Raw genomic sequence first — 12,324 nt, forward strand, 5'->3', positions numbered from 1 at the left:
CTGACTATGCAAGTTTAGTCAACCGTTTCTATAAAAGAGATTTAGATTTAACTACTATGGGCCATTGTTTGTGACTCATTCATAAGCAAACCGTCTCTTTTTCCTATTTTAAGTTTGAGTTGGGCTCCTCATAACTATAATAGTGTTGCTGACCGTCTTTGTAAGATGGCGAAAGAGAAGAACTGGGCTATGTACTTTGATGTTGATTACCCGTTAGATATTCATGATTTAATTTTGAAAGATGCAATAAAGTGATGTTGACCTTTGGGTCGTTTTTATCAACCCAAAAAAAAAAGATAAACCCTTTTTGGTTAAAACAAATAATCCTAATCTGTAAACAAATCCATTCCCAATCCAATTAAGCTAAAAATACATCCCATATAAGAATATTAGATACAATTTATGATTACATCAGACATAGAACATCCTTTAAGAGCAAAAGGAACTCCAAAAGTAGGCCCACTGGTCGAAGGGAAGTTCATCCATACTTATGACAAGGTTCGATCCGTAATTTCAACAGTGTGGTAGTGTCTGTATTGTATGAAAAAAAGTTAACAAAAGATTAATAACAATAATACAGGCAAATTTACCATCTAATCTCTTTTTTCTATCTAGTTCTGCAATTAGTTTCGTCTTAACAAAATGACATTCTGAAGCTACCATATCATATCTTTATATCAAATACATCACGAACTTCAATTTTGTAACTTTGCCTTCTTTGCATCTGCTCCTAGCATTTGATTCCCCCATTTCTCAAGGAATGTCGTGTCCATTTTTAAGGCAATGCAAGAGACTCATATGCTGATAATTGAAGCATTCATCTTATCAGAACTCCCCTGATATTTTAGCTCTACAAACGTGCCGCCGCCTTCTCCCTTAGCCAGTCTTCCCGGGTTAATACAAACACATCTTTTCATTTGTTCTTCTTCCCCTTCGGTTGTCCCCCCTACAGGTAACACCTGCAACCAGAAAGAACATGCAGAATGTATGAGGTTTACATTCCTTTATCATTACTCGAACTTTTTGATGAGTATGTACCCCACATGTGTATTCAATTTTTTCAAATATTTACGGGGTCTTAAAGGATCATATATCATGCCAATGTCTGAATATATGTCGAATATGAGTGCCAGACATGAGCACTTAAAGGAAAATAAAGAGTTAAAATAGGGAGCCATTTCTTTTTCTTCGTTGTTTCAACTGAAGTTGGAACAGGGCAATTTCTAAGTTACTTGGACTCCAGATGTTTTCAACACGAGTATATTTAACTATTTGACTAGTTTTTCTATATATTTAGAAGATCCTTAGAGATCAAATTCCAATATTTATGTCCAAATATGTGTTGGATATGGACGTCGGATACATATGTTTCAAAAAGAACAAAGGTTTTTCTAAGTGTTCCTATATATTTTAAAGGATCCTTAGAAATAATATTCTTATATCTATGTTTGAATATGTCGGACATGGATATCTGATACAAATATTTTAAAAGAATAAATATTTTTCTAGTTTTTTCTATATATTTAGAGGATCCTTAGGGATTATATTCCTATATCTATATTTGAATATATCAAACAAGGACAACAAATACAGATATTTCAAAAAATCAAAGGTTTATCTAAGTTTACATATATAGATGATCCTTAGAGAGGATATTTCTGCACCTATGTTTCAATAAGTTGAACATGAATATTGTATACAAACATTTCAAGAGAAATAAAAGGCCGGAAAAACGTAGGACAGTTTAGGATCGTTACTACTAACCTTGACAAAGTACTTGATGTCTGAAGGTAAGATAAGAAGATGTGGAACTGAGGATATATGAAGAACTTCAGAAGCAAGGGAAAAATCCATTGGGACACCTTCAGCTGGTGGATACAGTGGATAAAAGCTGTCTCGTAACATCAATTAATAAGATACATTTGATAGATTAGTACTTCTATCTTATGATTGAACCAAGAAATTATTAACTGAAATGAGTTTCAACAAAGATAACTTATTGAAAGATACCTCTGTTGGCTAAGAATATGGCTGGCAAGTCTGCTCAACCGATCATTAGGTTGTCCATCCATTGAATGTCTTGACATCTCCTCCCCACTAAGATGTTTGAGAATATCTACCGTACAGCAACCTATCATGACCTGAAATCAAAAATTTATGCTACTCAAATTTGATTGTCATATAGAGTGTCTGTCACAAATATGTTAAGGTTTTCCAAAATATTCATATATTTAGAAGGTACTAGGAGGATTGCATCCTTGTACCATGTCTGAATATAAATTGAACACGAGTGCTAGTGTCAGATACCAGGTGTGTTCCGAACACGGTTATGTTCAAGTTTTTGTTAGATTTTTGTATATTTGGAGAGTACTAGGAGGATGATATTATCATATCATGTCCGGATATGTTTCAAACTCAAGTTTTAGACACATTTTTAAGAAAAATGAAAAGTTGGAACTTAGTCCAAAATTAGTATGGAATATACTTTTACATGTTCTATTGCTCCAAGTTAAATTGTCTTAATTCGGCAACTGGCTTAAAAGTTACCCTCTATTAAGCTATGTTACTCTCAACTCTTCAATTTCCCTAGAGTATCCATGTCAGGGACTTAAAAGTCTCCAACATATTCAGACATGATGATTCTCCAAATAAATTCAAAAAAAATTTAAAAACAGAATATACCAGCGTTGGATACTTATATCGAAGACTGACCTCTGAATCCAAGTAACATATCCAAAAAGCAGAAGCTGTAGTGAAAGGTAAATAAAGTAACAGAATTGATAAAAGTGGCATGAAGGTCGTCATTGCTTTACCTGATCTGCCTCAAAAATCCCTGGATTATTGAGACTGGTTATCTGGATAAGAATAGAGAAACAAGATCATGTAAAGTATGAAAACGTATTGACTGTGAGTAGGAAGTCATCACTAGATCAGCAAGACCTGAAGCCTAACATTGAGAGAATCGAGATCGAAAGCAGGCTGCATAAAGTTCAAATGTAAATTTCAGCATATCAAAATATCAACAAATCAAACAGAGAAGCATAATTTATTTTGTTTGGCAAAAGAAAAATGACCTGAGGGAAAACAAAATCATGATTAGCATCTCGTATGGAAGGAACCATAACCAACTGAGCATTGGGTCCCATATATTCCAAATAATCTTGAACCTGAAAATACCAGTAAGAAAAACAGATGAATGAAAAAGCCTAAGTTATGTTACTCCGACTAGGATGTGTCGTATTTCCATAGTCATACCTCACTAGTCACTACATGTCAAACAAAAATAACAAGGAAATATGAAAAGAGCAACATAGAACATAAGTAGTAACTTTTTCTTTATAGATACCATTCTAAGAACTTCTGATTGGAATATATCATCGAAACTCAAGTCAACAGTTCCTTTCTTGATCTGTGGATGTTCAGAATCGATGAAAGGTCCTAACTGAAAATTAACAATAACCCAACACAAGAAGTTCCCTGGTTACTTGAAACAGTAAAATTCTATAAAAGCATCAGGGGAAAAGTGCGGTGGGTTCACACCAGTATAAGCAACTGTGGAGAGTTTCTGGTTGCGTAGGCAAGCAGTTCTGAAAGAGGTTCAAATAATAAGTTGTCTGTAGTAGTGAATGGACCAGCGGCAATAATCTGTTCAAACATTCATCACATTAAAAGAATCTGCTAAAAACAAAAACAAAATTTAAAAGGGGAAGCACTTAGACTCAAGGAATAAGTGTCAAATACGGGTTTGTATCTGGTACAGTCATCTTTGATAATTTTCCCCAAGTTTTCCCTGTATTTGGAGGGTCCTTAAAAGATCATGTCTCCATACTCATGTCCAAAAATGTTTAGGACGTGTTGGACACAGTATTTTAGGAAAAAGGAAGAGACAGGACGATATAGGAACTATCATTAAAGAGAAATCCAACTTGCCATGGCTGCATGAGTCCAAAAATTACAAATCTATGATATTTATCTTATATAGAAGACTATCCTACGCACCATTGTGGTCTCTGTTGGCGTGGAGGAAAGATGAGTTGCCTGAATCTCCTCATCTAAAGCTTGCTTCTTTGTAGGAGGCAAATCTGCGTCTGCAGCAATGGATAAAGGAACAGAATCTACTAGCTCTGATGCGATCAAACAATGGCCACTAGGATTGTGACCCTTGATGCCTACAATCTGCACAGAAGAAATATCTCCAGGCTGATTTGGGATTTATTGACAAAAAAAACAAAACCAACAATCTTTTATAATGTTTATTACCTGGCCTGGAAAAACAGAAAAGTGACTCAGTTTATTTAACTCTAGACGAACACGTTGCCCTCTCGAATGCTCAACACTGTCAAAACAATAGAAAGACACCCAAAAAGGAAAATTAGAACAGCATAGATAAACACTTTTTGCCTAATGTGAAAAGTGTTGAGAGTAGTCCAGACCTCCATTTACAAAGCAACACCCTTAAATAGAAACTAACGAATGCCTAAAGTCCAGATTTAGGTTGAATAAAAATATTATATCAACCAAATCGGTCTCACACCATATGGTCAGGTAGTTCTATTCAGAATTTAATTACAATGGCACACGTGATAAAGAGTTTGATAATTCATTTGTTATGTGGCTGACTCATCAATAATAAAATCCTATATGATATTTGACTATGTTCTCACATGTTAATGCATAAAGAAAACCTATTTGGTTCCCTCTTAATTGGTTGATGTACATGAATACAATAAATAGAAGGACCAGGAAATTTTACCTGCTTTGCAACAAGATAGATTTATCATTTAGATGACCTTCTCCATCACAGCAGATCATCCCCACAGCAAACATGCTCCTCTAAAGCAATAAATCCTTTTAGATGCACAGACAATTGAAGACACTGAGAGATAAAGACTGGTGAAACAGCAGACTACCTGCGAAGCAACTGATGGATCCATTGGTTCTTCGTAGAGACTAGATGCAACAAGTGCAGCTGCATGCTTTCTGATGCGGTTTTCAATTGCATTGAACTGTACCAACGATAGACCATCTTAGTAACATACATCGCACATAAAACAACAAATCATTCATGCTATAATAACTATCACATACCCTGTCTTCAATCCTGTCATACATGAACCTGCAACCTGGTTCTAGCCCTGATTGGTGGACCACCAATGAAGAGCTTTTTAAAGGTTGAACCCTTTTAATAATTCCATCCTCAAGATCATAATGTTCTTCAATGCCATTGGCAGTCTCTATAGTAGGAAGATTATCAATGTTGAATTTGACCACAAATTTGTTACTTCGTTTCCCAAACGGTGTCACTAGTTTTGATTTTCTCTCAGAAGAATAAATGTTCCCATTTGTTTTACGAGCCGAGTCATATATGTCCAACTGAAGTTTCTCATATTTGTCTATTGGAGTTCCAAGAATAACATCTTTTGTATCTTCATCTTCAGCATCAAGAACCCTGGGCCAATCATGTCCCATGATTTAAAAACTACACTTAGATTAGAAACTCTACAATATAATCCAAAACACAGGACTTGAAGCCCCTGGTAATGCTTCAAGTGGAAATTCAACCACAATTACCAAATATAAAAGAAAAAAAAATTATACATCCACAAATGCCATATGAATGACACTGGGGATTCAACTATTTCCACAGACCCCACCCCAAACCTGAACTAAATTTAAGTTCTAGCACCCTAACCTAATCCCGACATGAACAAACCCTCCAACCGTGATCCACCCCAAAACTTAAGCTCCATTTCTAATAATCTACCAACCATATCAAATACATATAATAAAGTCAAGTAAAAATTAAAGAATTCTAATTAAAATATATAAAAATAGTTATAAAATTAAAAGAGAGATATCTTAGTAAATATCCCAGGTCCAGATGGATTTGTTCTAAAACCGTCTAAACCTGAACCTGAAAATTTTCACAGAAAACCCACATGACCCGCCCTCGCCCAGAACCGGATTTTAAGAAAAAGAAAAGAAAACACTCTTATAGGGTTGGGTCAAAACCCAATAAGTTGAGGTTATTTTGCCAATCTTGCCGTATGAATTATACGGCAATTCAACAAGTGCACACAAATTTCTTATCCTCTTAGGCCCATTTGATCAAACAAACAAGAAAACATGCAAATAATTGCTTTCCCTTTTTTCTAAAGGTATGTAAAAAAGGTGAATAGATAGCAGTATATGAAACAGGATAACATGAAAAATACTCACATGACAACGTCTTTAAAAGAGTACATATGCAAACCAGGATCCTTTTTAGCACTCGCCCCTAATTGTTCATTCTGTAGGTGCCCTAAAAATCCATCCATCTCTGCATCCTTCACAACAGATTCATCAAGTTGTCTGCACCAAAATTAGGCTTTTAATCAGAGCATTAACACTCAAATAAACCTAATAGATCTTCAAAGTCTAAGGGGAAAAAAAACAAAACAAAACAACAATGGAACCATACACGAAAGTACTCTATGAATTTGTCCCTACACAAATACTAACAACACAAAAGAGGGTTAGCTAAATCAGTAGAATTACCGATTGAGATAATAAATCTCCCAGCTTGAAACCAGATCGGAAGGCTCGAGACGGTAATCTTGACAAAATGTATGACCTTAAAAGAAAGAATTTGGATCTTTTTAGAACCAATTATTCAAAAATAAGAGTGGGAGACGGCGATAAAATTGAAATTTAAAAAAGAGAACTCACATTTTTTGAGAATCTCTTGTTCTTCGTCAAGAGTAAACCCACTCTTCAAGAACTCTGCTTTGATCTCCTCTTCCATGGCTGCTTCCGTCACTCCCACTCTCACTCTCTCAGTTGATTTCTGTCAATCTGTTCTAGGGTTTCCTTTTTGCTGATGCGAGAAATGGCGGGAAATTTTCTGCTTTGGATAAGTATATGGCAAAAGGTGGCTTCTGCACTTTCGCGGGTTTTATTGCTCCAATTTATTTTTAGCCCCAACTTTTTCCTTTATTAGCAATAATACCCCTCTTAGATGGGCCCTAATTTTGTATAAACTACTAGCATAATTTTAAACCCACACTTCACAATTGGCTAATTATTTTTTGGTCAAATTGTACTGTAAAAGAATTAAAGACTAAAATATGCTTCAAATGCTTATACTTTTCATACATTTAGAATTTAGTCCACGTATTTTAAATTTTAAGAATTTTGGTTCTCTATTTTTGGACCTAAAAAGTTAAATATATTCGTTACCATCGTTAACATTCTTTTGTCAAATTCACTAATGTAACATTTTTAAATTAAAAAAAAATACACACTTGACTTGATACTTTACCGTCATCTAACAAAAAAATGGCATTGTAATTGACTTGAATTTAAAAAAAAATTATCAATACTAAAAATTCTTAAAAAATATCATCTTAAAATTTTAAGTATATATACAGAGGGGTTCAAATATTATTTTTTTGTATTTTTCATGTTTGTTTTACGGTCTATGTTCAAGGTTCGCAGTTGTGTCTCCAAAGTTCAAACTTGCATTTTTTTTTAAAGTGCAATGTGTCTTATCACTACACCAAATACTTATCAATGGAAAAAGTCCACTTATATTAATGAAAACCATCAAATAGCTTTACACACTTTCATATGTTTTTTGCTTAATATAACAATTTGACAATTGTATTTATCAATATAACTATACTTGTTGTCCTTGTAAAATTTTCGAATTGATATGATATTTCTATTATGTCAAACTTGATATACCCCCTACACCTTCCAAACACGTGGCACCATAAGAAACTACATGAGAGACACTCGTGGGTGGCTTCTGCTTCATATAGTTTGGCTAGTCACAGGGTGGCCAACCGCTCGCACGCCCTATCCTCCATCAAACCAACCTCTTTTTAGTGAGAACATACTCACCACCCAAAAGGGACCACTAAGAGACCATTGACGCATAACAATCTCATACTACTCTAGAAAAGGGAATGTGTAACACCCTTAACCCGTATTCGTCCCTGGAACAAGGTTACGGAGCATTTCCTGAGTTTACACAACAATTTCAGATAATTCATATCATTTACTGTTCATAACTAAAACTAATCATATTGTCTTTTAAATGGACCCTCGAGGCCCAATTTAAGCATTAGAAACAAATCGAGACTAAATCGGGATCTCAAAAAATTTTTCGCTAAATTTCAAAATTTTTCTTATATAGAAAGGTTATGCGCTCGTGTGAGTAGGCCGTGTGGTTCATACGACCAAGTGGCATTCTCATGTCTCTGGCCGTCTGGGTATTCGATGTGAGGCACACGGCCGTGTCCCAACCCGTGTCCTTACCCGTGTAACTCTCTGACTTATACCCCACGATCTGCCACACGTCTGTGTGCTAAGCCGTGTGGTCAATTTAATTTTCACAAATTATGTACAGGTTTCACACAGCTGAGACACAAGCCCGTGAATCACACACAGTTGAGACACACGCCCGTGTCTTTGCCCGTGTGCCCAATTCTGAGCATTCTGTTTCTCAATTTTAATATGCAAGGGACACACGGTCAATCCACATGCCCATGTGCCAGGCTGTGTGTCACACACAGTCAAGACACACGCCCGTGTGGACAAAATAAAGCCATTTCCTAGCTTTATTTTTCTCCCAAATTTGCCAACAACCTATACTAATACTTGCAAACGTATACCAGCCAATTCAAACATTATAACCAAACTAATTCTAAAATCTAACATGATATATCATCATATGCAATCATGTTTATAATCTTATCTTTTATAGACATTCATGTTTAACATAATTCAATCAAATTATACTAAACACATATATAATTATCATGATATAACCTTATAAATATACCAAATCAATCCATTACTAGCTATTCTAATGGCTAGATTACAAACAACCATTTACATACCAATATTGGCAAAGTTAGCCTATACATGCCATTATACCAAAATGAGTTTACTATTTATACCAAGACGAGCTAGTAGATAGTGTGATGATGTTCCAACCGATCTCCAACCTTTACGAGCTTTCGAGCTTTATAAAATAGAAGAAAGAAAACCTAGTAAGCAATAAATGGTTAGTAAGTTCGTATAACAAGAATTAAACTTACCAATCACATTCATTACAATAAGCATACAATAACATGCTTTCCAACAAATTGGCAATTTGCCTAATCACTTACACTCAAATAAGTAAGTTATTCCCATAATTCGCATGTACATCATATAAACATGAATGAGCTCTTCATGCTACACTCTTTTAGGTATTCAGAAGTATTCGGTACATAACTCTTTTAATCTTATAATTTCTCATGTGAGAAGTTTTGCCCATTGAATTATTGAAATATCAATGGATACTCAGGTAGTACACAGAAGGTGTACAACACTGTAAACTGTCAACTCATAATCAAGGGTACCCATTAGGGCACTTAATCTGTAAGCACACTCTCGAGCCACATATCAGGATGCTCAGATGAGCTATGTGACAAGCACTTATTTGGGCTAAATAGGAAACTCATAAGAGTATTAATTAGGGAGCTCATAGAGCTTATCAGGTAACTCTAAAAAGTTATTATCAATGAGCACCGGATAAGATAACAGAGAGTTCAAGCGAGCCATGTTAGGAAGCTCATAAGAGCATATATCAGGACACTCACATAGAGCTACGTTTGTGTCCGCAATATATGTTGGATCACAATCGATCAAACCATGTAATAGGATGCTCACAAAAAGCTGCAATAGCATGCAACACATGCAAAATCACTACCGATCAGGATGATCGCAGGAACTATATAACAGGATGCTCGAGAGGGCTAAAACAAGATTGTTCATCTGAGCTATATTCTGTCCGCAACATATTCAAGACCATATTCACTACAAGGAATCACATATATCCATCGAAATTCATCATTCAAACGGAACTTAATATTTTCCAGACATGATTAGACATATGATTATTTCATATATTTACAACATTTATACAATTCATATAATCAAATACTACATTCAATTCAAAATAAAATAAATACAATTTAGTTACATGAACTTACCTCGACACTTGCTTGTGTATGAATATCTACTAATGAAACTTTTTTCTTTTCCTCGATCTAGCTTCAAATTTGAGTTATTCGGATCTATATAAATGAATTTAATCATCAATTTTTCACATTTCATATTCAATTACATTCAATTCACATCCTAGAAAAAATCATCATTTTGCCCTTATACTTTTCATAAATTCAAATTTCATCCCTAGGCTTGAAAAATAAAATTCATGCAATTTAATCCTTGTTCCAAGCGTAACCGATTTTTACATGTCTTAATAATAGCCCATGAATTTCTTAAAAATCAAAATTTTTCCATGGGTTTTACGATTTTTCAATTTAGTCCCTAAATCACAATTTCATGAAAATTCTCTTTGTAAAAGTTGTTTATCTATTAACAACCTTTCATTTTCTACAATAAATTTCAAAATTTTAGCATATTCATCCATGGAAAAATTTCTATACTTTGATATCTTTTCAGACTAATCCCAAAAATAGATAGATTAAGCTGTCCCGATCTAAAAAATATAAAATTACTAAAAACGGGACAAGAATACTTACCCAATTAAGCCAAGAAAGCTTGCTTTCTCTTTCCTAGGGTTTCCATGTATATTTTGGGGAAGAATATGGTATAAAATGATATTATTTATTTTTAATTCATTTATCATCTTTTAATTATTTTAGTTTCCAATTTAGTCATTGCCTTTTTCTAATTTTCCATGGATGAATCACCAAAAATGTCTACTAACTTTTTCTTTAATGGTCTAATTACCATATAAGGACCTCTTATTTTGAATTTCATAGCTAATTGATCCTTTTAGCTACTAGAACTCAACATTTTCATTTTATGCAATTTGGTTCTTTCCATAATTAAACACATAATCGGTAAAATTTTATTATCAGAATTTTCATATAACATTCCTATCATAATGCAAACCATGCAATAATATTAAAATAAATTTTCTTTTTGGCTTGGATTTGTGGTCCCGAAACCACTATTCTAATTTCACTGAAAATAGGTTGTTATAGAATGTCAGAGTAGTACCACGCTTGCTGACAACCGACCTACCACTTGGTCAACCACACGAGCAAGCCACCACTGATACGGAATGCGCGCGGACCAAGATCGAGTTGCCAAGTCACGAGAAACTCCTACGAAAGATCCTAGACGAACAGATCTGAAATCAAAAACAAAGATTAAGATTAAACCGAATCAGATTTGAATTTAAAATTCCCAAATTCAATTAAAAGAGCAGCAAGAAGAAAAGAAATAGAATCGATGAATCAAACGAAATTGAGAAGAAAGAAAAGATGCGAATCTGCCAAGGAATTGATTCAGCCAAGAATGCCCAATTTCCAGCAAACAATTGATTCCCAAATTGAAAGAAATCCAATCGGCCAAACCTTAGGAATTGGGGATTTTTGGGTTCGAATGGGTGCTGCCAATAGGAGAACAACTTAAACGATGAGATCTTGAGTTTAATCAATGCTGGAAAACAAACAAGAACAGCAAAATATTAGATGAGAAATCGGCACAAGTATAAGCAAAGAAAAGTAAAGAAAGAAATCGAAAACAGCAAGAATTAAAGGATAAGTCCTAAAGATCCTTGAAATCCCGAAAGATTTCACAAATCTCTTCAAACGGCTCTAATCTCCCCTCCAAAGAATATCGATGGCAAGAAGAAGGTTGAAGATGGCTCCCACAATCAAAATATTGTTAAAACAACTTCTAAAGAAAACTCAAGAGAGAATTCTTGGAGAAAACCCCAAAGAAAATTCTGCACTCAACAAATCTGAAATTTGATAGAAAAAATAATAATAAGATGTTTTTACAAAGGGTGGCTGGCCAATGCTTATATAGGCCTCCAACAAATCCTAATCTCACAAGTAACTAATAAAAAATTAAACCTAATTAATAAAATAACAAGGTAAATGTTTTGGGCCGAATTTTACATGTAATGCTCCTAAAGATTAAAAAATTAAATTAAACAAGAAAGATGTTTACAAATTGGGCCCTTTGACATTTTGGCCTGATTTTCAACTAAGTATGAAGAAATTTCTTGATTGGGCTGGATTTTGGTTATTGGGCCTCGCCTTCAAGAATTTGGGCTTGTGATCCATCTCCTACCGAAATTGGGTCGTTGACGCTCGTAATGGAGATCCAACGCGCTTTGGCTGCAAGATTCGGTTTCTTGGACCAAGATTTCTAAGATTTGAAATCTTGATTTTCTTGATTCTTGAAATCGCTCCGAACAGCAAAATTGGGCCAAGATTCGATTTCTTGATTTTCTTGAAAACAAGAAAG

At 34.5% G+C, this 12,324-nt stretch overlaps 1 protein-coding gene across 3 annotated transcripts; it reads right to left on the reverse strand.

The window, feature by feature from the left end:
• Positions 1 to 358: 358 nt before the first annotated feature.
• LOC107898021 (DNA polymerase alpha subunit B) lies at positions 359 to 6,916 on the reverse strand. Of its 3 annotated transcripts, none has more exons than XM_016823584.2 (16): positions 6,709 to 6,916; positions 6,538 to 6,613; positions 6,220 to 6,351; positions 5,089 to 5,449; positions 4,911 to 5,006; positions 4,754 to 4,833; positions 4,261 to 4,336; positions 4,000 to 4,176; positions 3,541 to 3,645; positions 3,347 to 3,442; positions 3,075 to 3,167; positions 2,941 to 2,979; positions 2,814 to 2,855; positions 2,011 to 2,141; positions 1,765 to 1,891; positions 359 to 959 (listed from the first exon to the last, which is right to left on the reverse strand). In XM_016823584.2, the coding sequence occupies exons 1-16, from the start codon at positions 6,782 to 6,784 to the stop codon at positions 795 to 797; spliced, it is 1,872 nt and encodes a 623-aa protein (XP_016679073.1). In that variant the 5' UTR covers positions 6,785 to 6,916; the 3' UTR covers positions 359 to 794. The 3 variants fall into 3 exon arrangements, 2 of the variants coding, with proteins under 2 accessions (XP_016679073.1, XP_016679079.1); XM_016823590.2 differs by having other exon boundaries at positions 2,953 to 2,979; positions 6,709 to 6,908; XR_001684335.2 differs by having other exon boundaries at positions 839 to 959; positions 1,765 to 1,895; positions 6,709 to 6,908.
• Between the last annotated feature and the right edge of the window lie 5,408 nt (positions 6,917 to 12,324).

Source organism: Gossypium hirsutum, chromosome A05 (genome assembly GCF_007990345.1).
Source record: "Gossypium hirsutum isolate 1008001.06 chromosome A05, Gossypium_hirsutum_v2.1, whole genome shotgun sequence".
Taxonomy (NCBI): domain Eukaryota; kingdom Viridiplantae; phylum Streptophyta; class Magnoliopsida; order Malvales; family Malvaceae; genus Gossypium; species Gossypium hirsutum.